Source organism: Haliotis rufescens, unplaced genomic scaffold, assembly GCF_023055435.1.
Source record: "Haliotis rufescens isolate VD_foot unplaced genomic scaffold, xgHalRufe1.0.p SCAF_11, whole genome shotgun sequence".
Classification (NCBI taxonomy): Eukaryota; Metazoa; Mollusca; class Gastropoda; order Lepetellida; family Haliotidae; genus Haliotis; species Haliotis rufescens.
The window spans coordinates 42,732,582-42,755,458 of NW_025963791.1; the positions used below are offsets into that span (position 1 = coordinate 42,732,582).

The window sequence follows — 22,877 nt, forward strand, 5'->3', positions numbered from 1 at the left end:
TCCTGATTTGTAAAACAAAACTTCAAACAAAAGCACTAATGAAAGTTTGGAATGAAACACAGAATGTATCATGACGGTATTGATAAACATATACTACTCAAAACAAGTCAAAGAACACCTACAACTGGATGGCCATGACAGATAAACTAGTCATATGAGTGAGTTGGGTTAAACGCCGCTTTTAACATTATTTCAGTTATATCACGGCGAGTCAGCTTAATGTGGGAGGAAAGCACGAAATGATGCAGGTCTCAGATGTTTACCACTTCGGTGAAACCCACGAGCACGGGTATGGTGCTGACAAACCTAGAAACACACCAGGGTGAACAGGGATTCGAACCCACAATCATAGGTTTCTTGCGTGCCCAAGAGACGCAACTCTGCATAGCAAATCGCGGCGCCTTAAATGACTGGGTCACCCATGCCCCTACACTCATATGAAGAAATCGGGTACTCTTTAACTTCTTCTGAGTAGCAGATATATTTATCAACACCTTCAGATAATCGAGCAACCACCAAGAGTAGACAGTGACACAGGGTAGAGACAACAATACAACAAAATACTACCATTTCACTTTGATAACTTTATTCATGTCTGTTTTCATTTTCAAAAACAAAGTAAACAGATAAATTCTTCCAACACATTATCATGAACAAACAACAATACATTCACAGTTCCCTTAATGTCCAAATGGCATAAGCAATCAGTAGTATTCACAGTTACCGTAATGGCCAAATGGCACAAGCTATCAATATGATTCACAGCTCCCTTATAGACCAAATGGCATAAGCTATCAATATGATTAACAGTTACCTTAATGTCCAAATGGCATAAGCTATTGATATGATTCACAGTTCCCTTAATGTCCAAATGGCATAAGCGATTGATACGATTCAGTTCCCTTAATGTCCAAATGGCATGAGCTATTGATACAATTCAGTTCCCATAATGTCCAAATGGCATGAGCTATTGATACAATTCAGTTCCCTTAATGTCCAAATGGCATATGTTATCGATACAACTCGTAGCTCCCTACATCGCAAGTTGAGATGAACCACTGTACCCCAGAAGTTCAACTCAGATAGCCCTCGTCCTCCTCATCTCAGCATGGTTCATCCTGGTACTCCGTAAACCTGGAAGGTATTGCCAGGAAATAATGCGAAAACTGAGAGTGGCAATTCCGAAATTTCCGAATTGTTTGAAGAAGTAGCATTAAACACTTAGATTCTTCACCAGAAGCGTTGCACTCAGAACACTTCGAAACAATGGATCACTGAAAGCCTAAACAAACTAAACACTACATAGCTGCTGTTAATCTGCTACTTTACATGTAGGTCTTAGGGCTGGGACGAGTCCAAGTTTACTACCCCGGTACCCACCCCTCTAATACCCGACCCTACCCTAGTACCCGCTATAGGTGTCAAAAGATGGGTACAAAATGGTAACAGTTTTACCGTAGCCCTGGCCAGATGTATTTAGATACCCATGTTAAACGATCTAGTCATGCATACACTGAAGTTTTATCTTTATTCAAACCCATAAAGGTCAAAAGGAATGGATGCATAGTCAGAGAGAAATGTAAACATTAACGACATTAATGGTCCGGGTAGTCCTGTGGGTACCCAGGTCCAACTCAGTACCCACCCGACCTGGGTACCCGAGCTACCTGTCCCAGCCCTAGTCTTAGTTATCTCATCAATGTAGTGAGGCAATACATCTAGATGCAGGCTCTGAGTTACCACTCTCAATACATCCAAGATACCATACATACCAGACTTACAATACCATTAACACTGGGGGGATAACTTAGTAATCATCTTGAGTTATGCTCTATGAAGGACAGGCTTGTCTCGAGAAAGAAAAACCTCTGGTGCTACCCACCTACGACAGCCTCATTTACCCATCCGTCAGTCTGGTGTAACTAAGGGAGAATTCAGACGTGATTTGAAACCTAGTAGAAGCAGTATGTCATGTCCACAGCAAAGTGGCACCTTGCACAGGTAAGAAGGGAATGAGCCAGCAGGATCTATATCCACAACAAGCACCTGCTATGTGGATGTGCTATGTCCAGTGCAGAGTTTAACTTCAGGAACAGCATTTAGGTCCTGTATGGCCCTGTGTCTGCATCCATATGTTCTGTCATATCATTACTGACCCTCAGCCATGTTGAGTGTTCATGTTATCAGGAAAACCGCCAGAGTCAGACCTATACTTGCAAGACCAGAAAAGAATATCTGCATGTGGGTCTGTTCTTCTTAAGGTCAGAACAGAACATCTGCATAAGTTGATCAAATTTTCGGCAAGACCAGAACAACATGTGCATGTGAAAGTCCATCATTGCCAAGGTCAGACCAGAACATGTGCATGTGGCTCTGTCCTCGATAAGATCAGACCAGAACATGTGGCTCTGTCCTCGATAAGATTAGACCAGAACATGTGCATGTGGCTCTGTCATCGATAAGATCAGACCACAACATGTGCATGTGGCTCTGTCCTCGATAAGATCAGACCAGAACATGTGGCTCGGTCCTCGATAAGATCAGACCAGAACATGTGCATGTGGCTCTGTCCTCGATAAGATCAGACCAGAACATGTGCATGTGGCTCTGCCCTCGATAAGATCAGACCAGAACATGTGCATGTGGCTCTGTCCTCGATAAGATCAGAACAGAACATGTGGCTCGATCCTTGATAATATCAGACCTGAACATGTGCATGTGGCTCTGTCCTCGATAAGATTAGAACAGAACATGTGTCTTGGTCCTCAATAAGATCAGACCACAACATGTGCATGTGGCTCTGTCCTCGATAAGATCAGACCAGAACATGTGCATGTGGCTCAGTCATCGATAAGATCAGACCAGAACATGTGCATGTGGCTCGGTCCTCGATAAGATCAGACAAGAACATGTGCATGTGGCTCTGTCATCGATAAGATCAGACCACAACATGTGCATGTGGCTCTGTCCTCGATAAGATTAGAACAGAACATGTGTCTTGGTCCTCAATAAGATCAGACCACAACATGTGCATGTGGCTCTGTCCTCGATAAGATCAGACCACAACATGTGCATGTGGCTCAGTCATCGATAAGATCAGACCAGAACATGTGCATGTGGCTCGGTCCTCGATAAGATCAGACCAGAACATGTGCATGTGGCTCTGTCATCGATAAGATCAGACCACAACATGTGCATGTGGCTCTGTCCTCGATAAGATCAGAACAGAACATGTGGCTCGATCCTCGATAAGATCAGACCAGAACATGTGCATGTGGCTCTGTCATCAATAAGATCAGACCACAACATGTGCATGTGGCTCTGTCCTCGATAAGATCAGAACAGAACATGTGGGTCGATCCTCGATAAGATCAGAACAGAACATGTGGCTCTGTCATCAATAAGATCAGACCAGAACATGTTCATGTGGCTCGGTCCAAAATATAATCTTGATAAAGAAAGTAGTACAGGTGTCTACTGGACACTTAGCTTGGACAATAGCATATATGATAACTATAGGCTATGGGGACTAATTCTAGCCTAGAATTCCCACTGGGTCTTCTATATCATGGAGACATACATGTGAATGCTGAGCTTTACTCTTAGTATAGGTCCCCAGTGCCCTAGACAAGATTTGGCTGATAATGTGTCATGGTACCTGAAGATGCAGTGCATAACTCAGAGGTTGCCTGCCCAGACTTGACTATTTATACGTTGTCATGATGTAGCTGGAATATTGTTGACTACAACAAACAGCAGCAAGGGGGCTGCATTGAACTCACATATAAATTATGGTTCAGATATGTGGACAATTTGCTTTGAAAGAAGTTAATCTACAAACCTAATGTGAGATGAGCCATCAGTTGAGGTAGGTGGACCATACAGTCAGGTGTCACCATCCCCATGGATGTGAATGGGTTGCAACCTTTGCATAAAGTCCAATCAGTCCTCAATCAATTTAACCACAAACAGTTCTGAGATAACAATGTGAGGTGGAAAATAACATAGAGATTGAAAATAAAAGCACTCCATGACATGACAGTCACAAGCAGGTGCCCTCTCACACAGAACGTGTCTAGCAGTCTATGACATGACAGTCACAAGCAGGTGTCCTCTCACACAGGACGTGTCTAGCACTCCATGACATGACAGTCACAAGCAGCTGTCCTCTCACACAGGACGTGTCTAGCACTCCATGAAATGACAGTCATGAGCAGGTGTCCTCTCACACAGGAAGTGTCTTGCAGTCTATGACATGACAGTCACAAGTAGGTGCCCTCTCACACAGGACGTGTCTTGCAGTCTATGACATGACAGTCACAAGTAGGTGCCCTCTCACACAGGACGTGTCGAGCAGTCCATGACATGACAGTCACAAGTAGGTGCCCTCTCACACAGGACGTGTCTTGCAGTCTATGACATGACAGTCACAAGTAGGTGCCCTCTCACACAGGACGTGTCTTGCAGTCTATGACATGACAGTCACAAGTAGGTGCCCTCTCACACAGGACGTGTCGAGCAGTCCATGACATGACAGTCACAAGTAGGTGCCCTCTCACACAGGAAGTGTCTTGCAGTCTATGACATGACAGTCACAAGTAGGTGCCCTCTCACACAGGACGTGTCGAGCAGTCCATGACATGACAGTCACAAGTAGGTGTCCTCTCACACAGGTCGTGTCTAGCAGTCCATGACATGACAGTCACAAGTAGGTGTCCTCTCACACAAGACGTGTCTAGCACTCTATGATATGACAGTCACTACATATATTCTTGGGAAGGGAAGTTTGAATTAAGAGAAATCTAAACTTACGAAAATAAATAATCTGCAATTAGACAGCATGATGTAAATATATGATGCACTGTATGAACACTTTTCATAAATCACTATAGGCTTGAAAACTGTTGACATTCAGAATGACTCAGGCTAAACTTAACAAATTGCTTAAGCATCTATCTGCATGTTTCATACCATCGAGTATTCAAAATCCTCCACATGCATAATCTTTTTTACCAACACCATTGAAGACAGAACACTACTGTAGCTCACCTGCTTTGTACAGCTTACAATGTTAGCAGACAAAAGTCAACTAAGACAGTGGTCAGCATTACTGTTTTCCAACCAGGTTTACAGAGGAATATATATAATTCCCAAGTCTAGAATGCAATGACATAAAAGGTAATGTCAATATCTAATGACCAGAACATGTCTTTGCAAAACAGTTCAATCATTGGTTGGAACAAGCCTAATTTCTAAGGAGTTGCTTTGACCACATCAGGTGAGCTAACAGTACATCTGATGTTTCTTAAATTCTAAATAAACACCCCATTCCTTATCATGGATGAGATAATATATTGCATATTTACCACGCTGAGAGCAGGGAAGGAGGGCGTGGCTGAGAGCTGTGTGATGTATTCATTAATAGCTTCAAATAGTGTGCCATGGCACTGTAGCTCCACTGCAGTCAACAAAGACAGCCACATAACGAGGTTGCTGTCAGTGTTGATATTCAAGTGTTTCTGCATACATAGAGAGAAAAAGCCAAAATTATGGCATTATATGTTGAATCCCAAAACAAACTGAATAAATACCAAATTTTGAACAATACTGACAAATATGAGTTACGGCCATTTTTATAGTTTTTCAATATGGCTGCCATGGTGGCTGTATTGAAAATCTTATTCGAACCTCTTGCACAATTGTGGTGTCATCATTGGTTGTAACAAACATGGGAAGTTGCAACTTCATTGGTTGAATGGTTTGAGGAGAGGAGGTTTACAGTGTGCAGAAACAAATTTTGAGTGCACTTTGGCCCATGATCAAGGAGCAAAGGTCATGTCAAGGTCAAATTTCAAAATATCGCGAACAACAGAACATTCATGTTGAGCCCCACTTTTAACTACACATCTACCATAAGTTGCAGCTTCATTGTCATAAGCTCACTAAACATTCAGTTAGGTGAGCTAAAATGTGTTGAAGGGCTCACCTGATACTATGTGGCACAAATTGGCCTCTCCCCCCATCCAATGAAAAGCCTCTTGGGCTGCTATACAGAACATAGTGTGTGCAACCATTTTCCTACATTACCTATTCATCAGAGTGACTATTGTTGAACCTTTGACTACGTAGTCTTTCCCGTAGTCTCTAATGTTTCAATAACTCCATTCCCAGGCGATGACATGAGTCCCGTCTCCGTCCACACAATTTCTCATACTCACACACAAATAATGCAACAATTAGGGACAGTGATAAACAAGCTAGGCAGCTCTTGACCTTGACCTTGCTACACAATAATGATATCCTGACAGTTGTAACAAAGATGCAGGCACGCTCTACAGCCAGGTGAGCTGAGGGGGGGGCCAGGATATATCACAAGTATGCTGCACACAGCAACATACATTCACAACCAAGTACTGTATCCTGCAAAATATGCCATGCTACTCTTCTGCCAAGAGTGCTCTCCCCTTAACTGGTAATCTCCCATTAGCTGATGTGACACTGCGTCCTTCAGTGGCTGGGCGGATAATGATCAGTGTAACAATGAATAGAAATATAAGCTCTCTTCTTAAGTACAGCATGAAAGCATGAGATCACCCCTTGGAAAAATATTGGTTGAAAATAAGTTGAAACACTTTGCTTATAGACAAATTGATCTTAACAAAAATCTGCAAACATTTATCTTGTGCCCTCATAGGTCGAACAAATATCTTCAGTTATTGCAAAAGTTATGGAACTTTCATGTCATGATTTTCCTGAAATGCTTAACGTCATATCGCAGACTGATATTCCAAATAGAAGTGAGGCCTCACCACGAGCAGTCCCCGTCACCCTGGAATGTGAAAGTGTGATGTCCTGCCACTCGTGACAGAAACACTACTGTCCCTATGCAGGCCTGTACACCGACAGTGAACACAAGTTGAACAAGCTCAGGAAGTCATAATAATGTCACAGACATAGAAGCACAATTATTCAATCACTCTAAAGTTTGCTACATCCTATCATGTCTCAGTCTTCATCTTCCTCTTGTGATGATGACAACCTCTCACCTGTGATGACCTCTCACCTATGCCTCACCGTGGAATCAAAACCTTATCTGACACAGTCTCAACATTTTGGTGTGAGATGCACTCATCTCTGACCAAAAAATTTCAAATGACTAATTTAATCATGGATGTCAAAAGTTTATCAAACAAAATTATTATTCTCCAAACACTGGTTAAAAAATCTGTTTTAATTTTACTCCAATCAATCAGCAGACAATGTCTCAGTCTTATATATGCCATCAGACCAAAGCCAGACAGTGGCACTGGATTGAACGACGAGCCCATCGTCGAGACCGACGTCCCCCAATCACACATGGCCATGCATGTAATGCATGTTTGCGGTACATTAAAGCACATATTGGTGTAATGCACTGAGGCTTAACAAATGGCGATTTCAACAAAATGGCAGACTGATGTGGGTGGATATCTTCCTCATAATTGCACAAACCATTAAAAACCTGTGGCAAAAACATACATTGTGATAGGGCCCAGGTAGTACAAACCGTCGGACAACACTGTCAGCACTCTGATGGGGGCAGTATAAGGGTTTAACAACAATGTCGACATTATCTGGCAAGGGCAGTACATAAGGTTTGACAACAATGTTGGCATTACCTAATGGAGATTGAAGAAAAAATTGACAAGCGGAAAGGACATTCAGTATCACCACACTCAAGACGAGATCTGTTGCACAGTAAATAGTCCATTCACAACTGTGCTTAGTTTCAGGGTTAACGTGAACATGTAGTCGGTGTACTGGGACTCTGCCACCCTCTGCTTGTAAGGCAGGTTCCTGTGTGTATGGATCAGTATTCTACCATATTTGTGTTTCTATTACTACAAAATATAATGGCCAAGTAATTAGTTGTTAGGAAATCAACACTTTTGTGCACACATAATTACAACTGCAGAATTCTTGAGATACTATCCCTATCCACTTGTAACAGGGGCACTATGGAAGCCTTGGTCAGCAACATCGCACTAATCAGTAATCAGCTGGACAGCTATAAACATGAAAAGAAAAATCTATTTTCAGAAACTTGAACACTAAGTAGGTCATCTTCTAGTGTTTATAGGCTCCAGGATGTACGAGACCCTGAAGAACATCACTGTCAACACGCGACAATGAAGGGATGCACGACTCCACCGAAAGCAGAACTGTGACAAAAGCAAAAGTGAAAGCGCCTGGAATGATTCAACATTATCGATCGGACAGTCTGTTTCATCGCACGATGAAGGCACTTCGTCCTGGAATACCTTGGTCTATTCCTCCTGAAGTCAATAACTCCACACTAGTGCATCTTTAGTCCATTTTGATGGCTTCAACACAAAGTGAATCCCCGCTACGGGGGCATCAACAGAGGTCACTTGGAAAAGCAGAAAGTCAGATTGTGAGATACCTGTCCACATTCCTGTCTCACCACTCTCTACCTCATAAATAGTCATATCCTATCACAGTGGTCACCTGACTTGAATCCACCAATCACAGTTGAGATAAACTGACCAATGGCATACAGTCAGTGTAGGCAGAGAGCCAATCACATGCACACAGCAGACACCCAAACTGGCTTTTTCTGCTCTGATGCAATCACAGTCTTGATGTGCATACACATTTCAGCCAGGTTGCCTCCTTGGATTGTGGCTGAAAGGGAATAATAACAGGACATTACACAAAAAGTACTAGAATCTGTACTTCACTAAGATGGTGTTACCCCAAATATAACATTTGTTACATTTTACCCTTTTCTAAATGGAACTGTGTGTTCATAGCTTTCGGCCATGGGAGCCATGCCAGTTTACACTTGTCAAAGTATGTGATCTAGACTATCAGGTGTTGGACTTTCGTTTTTGTGGAAGCCTCGGTGGCTGAGTGGGTTAGATCGCTGACTTTTGTGCTGGAGTTTAGGTGCATCACTCTGGCAGAGTGGGTTCGAATCCTGGATGGGACTCAGTACTAGAATCTGTACTTTACAAAGAAAGTGTTATCCCAAATATAACATTTGTTACATCTGACCACTTTCTAAATGGCATTGTGTGTTCATTATACAATACATTGGCTCAGGAAATGCCACATTCAGCAATATTCCAGCTATGACAGTGGCCTGTAAATAATGGAGTCCAGACGAAACAACCGGGTGACAACCGGGTGATATTATGAGCAACGATCCACGCCATCAGGGTATGCTGACACACAAACCAATTTAGCAGTCTGGCCACAGGAGTCAATAAGTCACATGACGCACAAGCATAGGTTGTACAGGCGCAGCTAACCCGGAAAGCCACAGGGGTCAATAAGTCACATGACACAACAAGCATAGGTTGTACAGGCGAAGCCAACCCGGAATTCCACAGGGGTCAAGACAAGTGTGTAATAAAGGGACTTTCACAGATTATCAGCCAAATGAATTTTGAAATATCTAATTTCAGAAACAAAAATCATGCCTTCTCCCTTTTGGGGGAATGTCAAAGAAAAGATTATTAGCATAAATGCGTATCTGAGCTTATGAAAAGTACTATCTGATACGTGACCTCATTTCCATAATTATCAGATCGTGATACCAAATGTAACTAAGCTGTTTATCGCATTGAAAGCACCATCCATCATATGATAACAAAACATTTATACAAAACACCTGTGAGTGAGTGAGTATGGGTCTTGGGTGTGACAAGCGACTGTTCAGTATTTTCAGAAAACAATTTTATTATGAAATTTGCAGACAGCAGATCGATTGTCATATTGAAATTCAAATTTGACCTCAGTCCATTGAAGAGTTTCACGAGGAACTATGCAAAATGTTTACGGAAGACACAAGTGACCTTGACCTTGATAAAGTACAGTAAACTACGGTTATAACTCAAAAGGACCACTAATTTTAGTTTGTTATAAATGTTCCTCGTTATAAGCAATCATATAGCATGTACGCAGCAAATGGCTGAGAAAAAAAAAAGTTTGTTACATCCGTCAGTTTGTTATAATAAACGTAGTTTACTCTACAACATCAGGATGAGAACATGCTATCAAGGCTTACATCAAATCTTCGTGCATGTAACATTTGGATTAAATGACCTTCATCTTGACAGGTGTTCAGTACACTCAAAAACCTGTCTTACCTGAAAATAAATTGTGGTGTTCTTGCTCAATCTTCAGGTGCTGCTCATATATATCTTTGGATGCTTTGTTGGACAACTTCTCTGGCAGAAACTGGACATCTCGTATTTCCCTGCAAGGATTGTGGGTAATTTAATTAAAATAAGTGAATCATGCTTAGTTTCAAGAGAGAGAACAGCCCATGTGATGCAAGCCATTTCTACAGCATCAGTGAATCTTATGAACAAAGGTAAAGGGCCATCTCTAGTGGTGAATCTGGACTTGGAACCCATGGCCACGAGACCCTGGCACGGCATGCTGTATTGAGACCCATAGACCACCCTTCTCACTTGGCAATCCATGAAGAAAGGAGCATTTCTGATTAACTGCAATGTTTATATACCTACCTGACGCTACACAGCGCTGTAGGTATAGCGTTAGGTAAGGTAAAACATATATAGTCCTCACATATTGAAATATCAAAATACATCATAATAGGCCATTTATATTACACATATTTCCACACCACTCAGGAGTATGCTCAAAGCGCTATTATTACCCCTGTCACAGGATTCGGGAGCACTCAGCACTCATTCTAGGCTCCCTGGGGAGTATACAACTCAAGCTAGCTGTTAGGCGGTAGAAGGGTAACAACCACCATCTCATCCTACCGGGTACCCATTCACTGCTGGGTGAACAGAGGCACATTTCGAACAAAGTCACCTGCCCAAGGGACACCACATGTGTTACATGTGATTCAGTGTGGGGCAGAATGGAAGCCCCAGATACTCTCAGGAGCCAAGCTGCCAAAGCGGTCTCCCATTCAAGGACTCCCCGTGAGTGACGTTGCTTAACTTTACTTGATTTGTGATCTGTGGGCTGAGCACAGGACCGCATGGCTTTAACTTGAGTTACTACAACAACCCCTATCATGTGGACATGCTGTACTTTACCTGATTTGTTTCCAGTTTTTATGCCTGACGAAAATAACAATGGGGTATATTTTGAGATGGTGCAGTCTTTCTACAGCAGCCGGACTGACTTTCAGTAAACAGTGGACTCTCTGTCAACAAAACAAGTAAACAAACATAAAATTAAACAGTGGTCTAAGATTTAAGAAAATAAAAGAATTTGTTCTCAGGAAATGGTTTTTGAAAATACAGTGCATGCAGGCATTGGTTTTTTTTGGAGGGGGGGTGTCAAAATGTTATGTAACCATATAAACAGTTGTGTACCCAAATAAACAGTTATGTACAATCAACCTGGGAAAGGGCCTCCCTCCATAACTGCATTCTTTGATGAGTAAAATACAGGAGTTCTGTATTTGACTATCGCTGGACTTGGAATATTTAAGGATTCTTTTGGGTTTTTTTAAAATAGAAATATAAACAAAAACTGCGGCAACTTTATGATGATGCAGGGGTGCCTGAGACCCGAGACTATTATTTCTTTTAGCCTAAGCAAAACATTTGTATACCTCGAACATAATTTCACCTTACTGATAAATTTGAGACCTTAATCCATGCTGTTGTTTCCTATTGTTATATCATTAAAGTCATACAAATTCGCATATTTTAACTTGTTTTTAGGACTGTTAAGTCATACAGGGTCATCTATCAATGCTGACCTTGAAACACAACACATACTGACCTTATCACAGATTTCTTCTATAGTTGTGACACGGACACATTCAAAGTGGTCGTCACGCCGCCAGTAGTCGATCACCACGCCTTTCGACATATTCTGATTCAACTGGTTTTGTGTGTAGCCACCCGCTGTAATGACAAAAACAATCTCTTATTCGCTGTCCACATAACAACACCGAGTCGCAGAGATGCAAAGTTGGTTTAATGTTGCTTCGACCAGCATTTCAGTTATATCACAGTGTGTCGGCTTGATGTTGGAGTACACCACCCCAAGATATCCAGGTCTTAGATATTTACACGTGAAGATCCGGGGTAGAACAGGTCTTAAGAAACCCATGTTTGTCGTAAAAGACGACTATGCTTGTCCTACTAACAGGATCGGGTGGTCAGACTCGCTGACTTGGTTGATGCATGTCATTGTATCCCAATTGCGTGGATCGATGCTTATGATGTCATCACTGGATTGTCTGGTCCAGACTCAATTGTTTACAGACCGCCGTCATATAGCTGGAATATTGCTGTGTGCGGCGTAAACAACAAAGAAAGGAGAAAGATATTTACTACACTTTGCAACCAACGAGCATAGGTATGATGCTGACAAACCAAGAATTATTATCGTGGTTAATTTGATTTCAAACACAAGATCACAAAATCCTGGCATGCCTAAGGGACACAACTCTGCAAAGGCACTTCCAACCACCTTTACACAACAGGTTTGTTTCTAACACCACACTCAGCAATAATCCAGCTGGATGGTGGCCTGTCTTTATTCAAGTCTGGACCAGACAATCCAGTGATATTACAACGATCCACATCATCAGGATTCAGTATCCATCAGGATACAATCAACACCAAATCACAGAGTCTGACCACCCGATCCAATAAGTTGCCTTGTATGACCAACACAAGCCCACAGTGACTTTATACACAAGAAAATACTGAGACAACATGAAAGGTTCTATATATAGAGGGCTTGCACAGATTCTATATTTAGAGTGCTTGCATGGATACTATATTTACAGGGCTTGCACCGATTCTATATTTACAGTTCTTGCACCGATTCTATATTTACAGGACTTGCCTGGATACAATATTTACAGTTCGTGCACCGATTCTATATTTACAGGGCTTACACAGATTCTATATTTACAGGGCTTGCACGGATTCTATATTTACAGGGCTTGCACTGGTAGCATAACTATTACAAGTACTGAAAGAGCATCAATGGTTCTATATTTACAGGGCTTGCACTGGTGGTACTTGTCGGGAGACTCCGACTCCAGTTTGCGGATCAGAGGTTCGGCCAGTGGCGCCAGCAGGACAACAGGTCGCGTCTTCTTGCCTGGAACACAAAGTCAAGGTCAGCCAATGGATGAGACACATATGGACATTGGGCAACACCAACAGCTAGATCTGTTTGTTTGTTATTAAACACCGCACTCAGCAATATTTCAGCTAATTGACAGCGATCTGTAAATAATTGGGTCTGGACTAGACAATCCAGTTATTGATATCATGAGCATCGATCAACATGATCGGGATACGATGACCTTACTTGGTTCCGCACAAGAAGATCTTGAAGTAGTATGAGGGGCTTGCGGCCACATATATTTATATGGCTATATTTTCCAATGTTAACCACATTCTGTACGTGCTGTGCCGCATTCTGTACGTGCTGTGCCACATCATTGTTGTTTATGCCGCAGCCAGCAATATTCCAGCTATATCAATGAGGCCTGCACATGATTGATGGGGAAGACAAGCCAGTGGATGATACCACGAGCAAGGTGTTTGCAAGAGAAGATGGCTGCCCTATCCAGTCTTGTGGTGACCACGTAGTTCAAGCATCCAATACTCACACTCAATTCTCTCCATGATTGTGTAGCCATAGATGGAATCTGTCAATAGAACAAATATCATGTAATGTTTCTGAACAAGCTAATCTCAAGCAAGGAACTGTCATTAACAATGAAAGCTGTCAGTTACTGTAGGTGAGAGTCGATGTTCCAAATCAAACTGCTGATCAATTATTTTACCAAAAGGGCACATAGCTTGAAGTCATAGAAACTAGAAGTTTGAATACCACTAGACAAATATGCAAAACATGATCATTGTGAGAATTGGTATAAGCACCGATTGAAACTGTTGAATCTCTGTTACCATGCATAGATGTTATTTACAGGTTGTCTTACTGTCTTATGAAAAGTTTGGTTGACATTGTTTGTCTCTCTCAGTGTTTACAGTCGACAGTGGTCACAAGTCTATTTATCCACTCTTTGTTTCAGCTCGAAAATTAACCAGTAAGTAAGGTTGTTTTCATGTTAGTTTGTGGTCAGTATTCACTGCCCTCGTCACCTGGTCCCTATGTCCTGCCCTCGTCACCTGGTCCCTATGTCCTGCCCTCGTCACCTGGTCCCTATGTCCTGCCCTCGTCACCTGGTCCCTATGTCCTGCCCTCGTCACCTGGTCCCTATGTCCTGCCCTCGTCACTAGGTCCCTATGTCCTGCCCTCGTCACTAGGTCCCTATGTCCTGCCCTCGTCACCTGGTCCCTATGTCCTGCCCTCGTCACCTGGTCCCTATGTCCTGCCCTCGTCACCTGGTCCCTATGTCCTGCCCTCGTCACCTGGCCCCAATGTCCTGCCCTCGTCACTAGGTCCCTATGTCCTGCCCTCGTCACCAGGTCCCTATGTCCTGCCCTCGTCACCTGGTCCCTATGTCCTGCCCTCGTCACTAGGTCCCTATGTCCCGCCCTCGTCACCTGGTCTCTATGTCCTGCCCTCGTCACCTGGTCCCTATGTCCTGCCCTCGTCACTAGGTCCCTATGTCCTGCCCTCGTCACCTGGTCCCTATGTGCCGCCCTCGTCACTAGGTCCCTATGTCCTGCCCTCGTCACCTGGTCCCTATGTCCTGCCCTCGTCACTAGGTCCCTATGTCCCGCCCTCGTCACCTGGTCCCTATGTCCTGCCCTCGTCACCTGGTCCCTATGTCCTGCCCTCGTCACATGGCCCCAATGTCCTGCCCTCGTCACTAGGTCCCTATGTCCTGCCCTCGTCACCTGGTCCCTATGTCCTGCCCTCGTCACTAGGTCCCTATGTCCTGCCCTCGTCACCTGGTCCCTATGTCCCGCCCTCGTCACCTGGTCCCTATGTTCCGCCCTCGTCACCTGGTCCCTTGACACCAGGGCCAGGAGAAAAGGGCCAGGAGAAACACACATGACATCCAGGACTCCATTCCGTATGTCAGGTTTCACAGTGTACTGATTGTACACTGGGGTGCTATAAGATATATATCCTTGGCCTCACCATCAAGCAGTGGAACGGAATCACTGTTGAGAGAAGCATCGGAGAAGGAACTCAACTCGCGACTCTCCTTAGAGTTGTTTCGCTGGTGTCGTTTCTTGCGGAAAAAGCTTCTTCTGTATGTGCCTGAGCCTCGGCGTGAGCCCTTGAGGTCGTCTGACTCATGGAGACTGACGCTCTCCGACAGACTGCGGCGGAGCACCATATCATCCTCCAGCCTGCAGATAGAGATAGACGTCATGTGTATACAGTGAGTGAGTGAGTATGGTTTTACGCGGCTTTTTTGCAATATTCCAGCAATATCACGGCAGGGACACCTGAAATAGGCTTCACACATTGTACCCATGTGAGGCATCGGACTCGGGTCATGTGCGTGACTAGCGAACACTTGGCTACCACACTGCCCCTCATGTGTACACACAGGCCCGTATGATGCACACTGTATCGATAGTATCACGTCACAGTGGTACTGTCTTAATTAGCCTCACAACAGACACAGGTACTCATCAGCATTTAGCTTTTGGTCACAATAAGTAATTTATTAGATTTTCATTAAAATGATATTTTGAAAATGTTTGGTAGGATAATATGGTGGATGGGAGGGAGTGAGTGAGTGAGTGAGTTGGGTTTAATGCCACTTTGAACAGTATTCCAGTTATTCAAGTCATCAAGGTTTCAGTCATTGACCATGTTGGTGAAACACATGAAATCATAGGACGAACTGGGATCATCGGTCTCCGGCGCAGCAAATTGCTGAGCCTGACACCACTGGGCCACCCAAGCCCCTGGTACCACTGGCGTGAGTGTGAGTGAGTGAGTGAGTGAGTGAGTGAGTGAGTTGTGTTTAACGCCCCTGGTACCACTGGTGTGAGTGAGTGAGTGAGTTGGGTTTAAAGCCCCTGGTACCACTGGCGTGAGTGAGTGAGTGAGTGAGTGAGTTGTGTTTAACGCCCCTGGTACCACTGGCATGAGTGAGTGAGTGAGTGAGTTGGATTTAACGCCCCTGGTACCACTGGTGTGAGTGAGTGAAGGAGTGAGTGAGTTGGCTTTAACGCCCCTGGTACCACTGGCGTGAGTGAGTGAGTCAGTTGGGTTTAACGCCCCTTGTACCACTGGTTGAGTGAGTGAGTGAGTGAGCTGGGTTTAATGCCCCTTGTACCACTGGTTGAGTGAGTGAGTGAGTGAGTGAGTGAGAGTGAGTTGGGTTTAACGGCCCTGGTACCACTGGTGTGAGTGAGTGAGTGAGTGAGTGAGTCAGTTGGGTTTAACGCCCCTGGTACCACTGGCGTGAGTGAGTGAGTGAGTGAGTCAGTTGGGTTTAACGCCCCTTGTACCACTGGTTGAGTGAGTGAGCTGGGTTTAATGCCCCTTGTACCACTGGTTGAGTGAGTGAGTGAGTGAGAGTGAGTTGGGTTTAACGGCCCTGGTACCACTGGTGTGAGTGAGTGAGTCAGTCAGTCAGTCAGTTGGGTTTAACGGCCCTGGTACCACTGGTTGAGTGAGTGAGTGAGTGAGCTGGATTTAACGCCCCAGGTACCACTGCAAGCTTACCTCATTCTGCTTGGAATGGTGCCTCCCTTCAGCTTCTTGCCATCATCATTGACAAGCCAGGCAAACCACAGTCCCATCCCTCCCCCGTGCAAGGTGTTCTCAACTAGCATGATGTCATCTCTGCGAAAAGCTAGTTCGGTCTCACTCTCTGCGACTCGCTCAAAGTTTGCCCGGATGTAGACTGAATCTCCTGGCAGGTTCTGGACCTTGTTGTATTCTGCAAGGAAAGGTTACAATCATGACAACAATGGGCTCATACGCACATTCTACAACTAGAGGTGTTAGCAAGTTATAATCCTAGCAACAGACATACAGTGAAGTGAAATGGGGTTAACGTCGCATCCAAGAGTATTACACTTAGATAGCGACGTGCATGCACATGTGTGTGTATGTGGCTGCTTGTACTAGTCCGCACTACTGCCGATTTTATAGTGCTAGCCCACTGAGATACCATGCTGCAGTTTATACTGACTCTGAGCCGAACAGTTATTTTAAGGTCCTTAATCCGAGCACCAGGCAGGGTAACAACAAGTATCATATTTTAACGTCTTTTGGTACGATGCCGCCTGGGGATCGAACCCTGGACCTTCTGCTCTGCGGGCGGACGCTCTACCACCAGACCATGCAGGAAGTCAACAACATACAACCAATACCAACACATCCACAGTGTTTAACATTAAGGGAGTTATTAGGTCGAGTTTGCTTCTATAGTATTTTAAAGAAAGAACATTTTGGTTGTGACAAGGCCCCCTTGACTTCAACGCATATTTTAGAACACAACATCCAGGAACATCTGAACATACGGGAAGGCAAAACATTCATCGCACGTCAGGACCACTCATTAATCTTTAGAGATTTGATCTTAATGTGTATACATACAATAAGGTTTCCCATAAAAGGTGACTGTGCTTGTCGTAAAAGGCGACTAACAGGATCGGGTGGTCAGGCTCGCTGACTTGGTTGATTCAAGTCATTGATCCCAATTGCGTGGATCGATGTTCATGATGTCAATCACTGGATTGTCTGGTCCAGACTCGATTATTTACAGACTGCCGTCATATGGCTGGAATATTGCTGAGTACGGCGTAAAACAGCAAACCAACAATAAAGTTTCATGGGCTCACCCTCCCCAAGAAGCTGAATTTCTTTAAAACCATGCAAATTTTCATATCACAGCATACTTTTTGTTTCAACCCTCTCCAATAATATGTAATAATATGCAAGTTTTGAACATGTTCTGTGTATTCTAGAAAATCGCCTACTTCTCCCTGGACAAGGCATCCTTCAGGGTGGATCGGACATATGGAAATGGAAAATTCATAGTCTGGATGAATACGATCTGGTATCATGAATGAGATATAGTAAACTTGTTCACTTGTGCAGTGTTAGAAATTGGCACTAGTCCTGTAGTCCTTGCCAAACTGCCCAATAGTTATGGTATCCTAAGGACTAGTAGAAATTTGCCCTTTTTAGGGGTTTTGCTATATGTTATCATTATAAGAACTAGTGGGATAGTGTTAGTTTCTATCGCTGTTGTGACTGACCCCACTATAGAAAACAACGCGGTATCTAGATGAGAAGGTGCCATGGGTATCCTACATCTACATGTGTAACTAGGACATTGAACTTGGTTCCTCTGATCTAACTTGCTGCAAACAGAAAACATCCAACCTACTTCAGAACTCTCATCAATGAAACCATGCATCTCAAAGCAGAACAACATAGTTGTCAGGTGGGCCTGACCACACACAGCAATGTACAACAATGTGTACAACACAAGTCAGGTGGGCCTGACCACACACAGCAATGTACAACAATGTGTACAACACAAGTCAGGTGGGCCTGACCACACACAAAAATGTACAACAATGTGCACAACACAATAGTCAGGTGGGCCTGACCACACAGAGCAATGTACAACAATGTGTACAACACAATAGTCAGGTGGGCCTGACCACACAGAGCAATGAACAACAATGTGTACAACACAGTAGTCAGGTGGGCCTGACCACACACAGCAATGTACAACAATGTGCACAATGCAATTGTCAGGTGGGCCTGGCCACACACAGCAATGTACAACAATGTGCACAACACAATAGTCAGGTGGGCCTGGCCACACAGAGCAATGTACAACAATGTGCACAACACAATAGTCACTGTACACTGCATGCAGCAGGGGCTGGGGACACTCACAGCAGAATACAACACAACGTGATATAGAGAAAGGGCTGGAGAGGGGTGTTCAGTAAAGGCTGGAGATGTTCAAGAGGCCTGCAGGGGGTGTCCAGTTAGGCCTGCAGGGGGTGTTCAGTTAGGCCTGCAGGGGGGGTCCAGTTAGGCCTGAGAAGGGTGTTCAGTTAGGCCTGCAGGGGGTGTTCAGTTAGGCCTGCAAAGCGTGTTCAGTTAGGCCTGCACGGGGGGTCAGTAGGCCTGCAGGGGGTGTCCAGTTAGGCTACAAAGGGTGTTCAGTAAGGCCTGCAGTGGGGGTCAGTAGGCCTGCAGGGGGTGTCCAGTAAGTCATGCAGGTTTTTTTTCCAGTAAGACCTGCAGTGGGTGTTTAGTAAAGCATGAAGAGTTTTTTTTTTCAGCAAGGCCTGCAGGGGTGATTAGCAAGTCCTGGAGAGGGTATCAGTAAGGCCTGGAGAGGGTGTTCAGTAAGGCCTGCAGGGGTGTCCAATAAGGTCTGCCTAGCAAGTCCTGGAGAGGGTATCAGTAAGGCCTGGAGAGGGTGTTCAGTAAGGCCTGGAGAGGGTGTTCAGCAAGTCCTGGAGAGGGTATTCAGTAAGGCCTGGAGAGGGTGTTTAGTAAGGCCTGCAGGGGTGTTCAATAAGGCCTGCTGGGGGTGTTTAGCAAGGCCTGGAGAGGGTATCAGTAAGGCCTGGAGAGGGTATTCAGTAAGGCCTGGAGAGGGTGTTCAGTAAGGCCTGAAGAGGGTGTTCAGTAAGGCCTGGAGAGGGTGTTCCGTAAGGCCTGGAGAGGGTATTCAGTAAGGCCTGGAGAGGGTATTCAGTAAGGCCTGGAGAGGGTATTCAGTAAGGCCTGGAGAGGGTGTTCAGTAAGGCCTGGAGAGGGTGTTCAGTAAGGCCTGGAGAGGGTGTTCAGTAAGTCCTGGAGAGGGTGTTCAGTAAGGCCTGGAGAGGGTGTTCAGTAAGTCCTGGAGAGGGTGTTCAGCAAGGCCTGGAGAGGGTGTTCAGTAAGGCCTGGAGAGGGTGTTCAGTAAGGCCTGGAGAGGGTGTTCAGTAAGGCCTGGAGAGGTTGTTCAGCAAGGCCTGGAGAGGGTGTTCAGTAAGGCCTGGAGAGGGTGTTCAGTAAGGCCTGCAGGGGCTGTTTAGTAACAGGTACCAGGAAGATGGGTGTCTGGGTATACTCACTAGGGAGGTTTAGTTGGGCCCTGATTCTCATGGTGGAGCAAGGTTTAGACAGCTCGAGGACGGCCTGCTCTGCTGTTATGCCGCGAAAGTCCAAGCCATTGTACTGAAATGGGAAGGTCAAAGCTCAACACTCAAGGGACATGCAAATCCAATAAACTGCGGCAGTACAAACTGTTCACTGCAACACTAGGCACAGCAGCACATGTGGGGGTGGGAATCATATTCATGCCAGGAAATTTAAATCAGAAGGTAAAACTCAACAAAATTGTCATAAAAAGGTTGGTACTTTTCAGTGAAAATAGACATAACTTTGTTCACATCTGAGGAAATTATGTGAGAGCAAAACTTGTAAAACCCTGACTCAGCAATATTTCAGCTACTAGCAGTGAATATTTCAGGCTGACAACTGATGCTCGCTATGAGAACACTATTACAGCTGTGCAGTCTATCCACTGTATGTCCTCGGTCTGTCCACAGTCTGTATAGGGTCTGTACAGGATCTGTCCACTGTCTGTACAGAGTCTGTATACGGCCTGTATCGGGTCTGTCCATGTTCTGTATCGGGTCTGTCCATGTTCTGTTTCGGGTCTGTCCGTGTTCTGTATACGGTCTGTCCACAGTATGCATACACTCTGTACATTGTCTGTATAGGGTCTTTACAGGGTCTCTACATGGTCTGTACAGGGTCTGTCCACGGTCTCTCCTTTGTCTGTCCACGGTCTCTCCTTGGTCTGTATACGGTCTGTTAATTGTCCTCGATCTGTCCATGTTCTGTATACGGTCTGTCCACAGTTTGCATACAGTCTGTACATTGTCTGTATAGGGTCTGTACACGGTCTGTACATGGTCTTTACAGGGTCTGTCCACGGTCTCTCCTTTGTCTGTCCATGGTCTCTCCTTGGTCTGTATACGGTCTGTCCTCTGTCCACAGTCTGTCCAAGGTCTGCACAGGGTCTGTACATGGTCTGTACAGGATCTGTCCACGGTCTCTCCTTGGTCTGTATACGGTCTGTCCATGGTCTATCCACAGCCAGTCTACGGTCTGTCCTCTGTCCACAGTCTGTCCAAGGTCTGCACAGGGTCTGTACATGGTCTGTACAGGATCTGTCCATGGTCTCTCCTTGGTCTGTATACGGTCTGTCCATGGTCTATCCACAGTCAGTCTACGGTCTGTCCTCTGTCCAAGATCTGCACAGGGTCTGTACATGGTCTGTACAGGATCTGTCCATGGTCTCTCCTTGGTCTGTATAGGGTCTATCAGTGGTCTCTCTTTGGTCTGTATACAGTCTGTCCACGAGGCTGGTACGAACAAGTGGGTAACAGAACAAGTACTGAACCATGCAGTCTGGGTAGCAGGACACAAACTTGGGCTGGTAACACTGCACAGCCACATGATCCACATGTTAGCTGGCTCATACAAGCATTCAGTACTGGGATCTACATGCATGTAGTTTATTTGTACAACACCAAGATGGAAATTTGACTGAGAAACATGCTCATTTCCTGTAAGCAAAGCCATGTGTAAATTCCATCACAGTACTCAGTAGCCATGCTCATCATCGAGCTTGTGATATGATATTAATAATAATGATTATAATAGGCCCTTTATGTTGCGCATGTTTCCACACCACTCAGGGGCATACTTAGAGCGTTATTATTATTACAGAACTCATAAACAACCGATGCTTCACCCTTTGTGTAGAATGCGTACCTCGAGGATCTGGTCTCCACGCTGAAGTGAGTTGTTCACGTCGTTGGTGTTGGTCTGCGGTGGCTCATGTACAAAGATGCCGGTAGCGTTGCCGCCCACAATACTGAAGCCAATACTGGTGTTCCTCTTCTTCAGAGTGAGGTATCGAGGCCGCTCACACATGTTGTCCGAGCTGAAAATTCATGCGCTACATTAGTAACAAACATGTCGCTTCCTTGATCTCAGCGCTTCTTATTGACACCACAAAAACTCTATACCTATCCTATGTTATTTTACCATCATATGGTATCATTCTTCTATGCAATCTCATCAAAATCAGACCTAATACGCCGATACCATACCTCTCTCTACCAAGATTTAAAGTCATGTGAGGTGAACTTTCTAATCAGCGTCACAGCTTCTAAATTCCCGGTACAAGTGAGCAATGCATTCAGAGAAACATATCTGATTTCTGCATCTCAAAAACGATTATACATGAAATTGGGAAAATTGCACAAGAATATATCCTTGTCATTCTACTGTAATCACCATGGCATCTATAACCATAAGACTATCAAGGGCGTATTTGTGTTCTGTGATTTATTTCGCTAAGATCAAAATTTATGAAACCAATTCATTTTAGAAGTCTGATGGGCCAGGAATCCCATCACTTGGATTGTAGGTTCAGAGTTCATTTACTTATGCGATCTCCTGTGGAGGTGTCCTAAGATCCTGATGCAGGAAGGTATAGTGATCTGATGAGATTGCTACTATAGAGTTACTGGTCTTGGAATGTAGGTGAAGGTGTGTGACATGGACGTACCTGCTTGTCTTTCCGTGTGAGGGTGACATGTGGGTGATGGTCAGTGGAGACTTGTCTCCCTCTAAAGAGCTGGTGATCGTCCCGGCAACTGATGGCATCGACCCCGTGCTGGACGACTCATGTGGCTCACGATATTCTGGAGGCAAAATAAACTCAACTTTATCCAGGTTGATATCAATTCACAGATATGTCAGTATGAGAAACAAGTATCTATCTGGCGGTAACTGTATGGATAACTGAAGTCAACCTGGTGGTAACTGTATGGATAACTGAAGTCAATCTGGTGGTAACTGTATTGATAATTGAAGTCAACCTGGTGGTAACTGTATGGAAAATTGAAGTCAATCTGGTGGTAACTGTA

General features: G+C 44.5%; 1 protein-coding gene across 1 annotated transcript in view; it reads right to left on the bottom strand.

Moving 5' to 3' along the window:
• Nucleotides 1-569: 569 nt before the first annotated feature.
• The window catches only part of LOC124123242 (disks large homolog 5-like), a 52,505-nt gene continuing 30,197 nt past the window's right edge, over nucleotides 570-22,877 (bottom strand). Inside the window, exons 16-26 of the mRNA XM_048392789.1 lie at nucleotides 22,517-22,652; nucleotides 21,715-21,886; nucleotides 20,004-20,106; nucleotides 16,630-16,846; nucleotides 15,082-15,296; nucleotides 13,637-13,675; nucleotides 13,018-13,119; nucleotides 11,782-11,906; nucleotides 11,085-11,194; nucleotides 10,155-10,264; nucleotides 570-8,685 (exon numbers count right to left, since the gene is read on the bottom strand). Of these exons, the coding sequence (XP_048248746.1) occupies nucleotides 8,582-8,685; nucleotides 10,155-10,264; nucleotides 11,085-11,194; nucleotides 11,782-11,906; nucleotides 13,018-13,119; nucleotides 13,637-13,675; nucleotides 15,082-15,296; nucleotides 16,630-16,846; nucleotides 20,004-20,106; nucleotides 21,715-21,886; nucleotides 22,517-22,652 (1,433 nt within the window). The 3' untranslated portion in view covers nucleotides 570-8,581. The remainder of the gene's footprint in view (nucleotides 8,686-10,154; nucleotides 10,265-11,084; nucleotides 11,195-11,781; nucleotides 11,907-13,017; nucleotides 13,120-13,636; nucleotides 13,676-15,081; nucleotides 15,297-16,629; nucleotides 16,847-20,003; nucleotides 20,107-21,714; nucleotides 21,887-22,516; nucleotides 22,653-22,877) is intronic.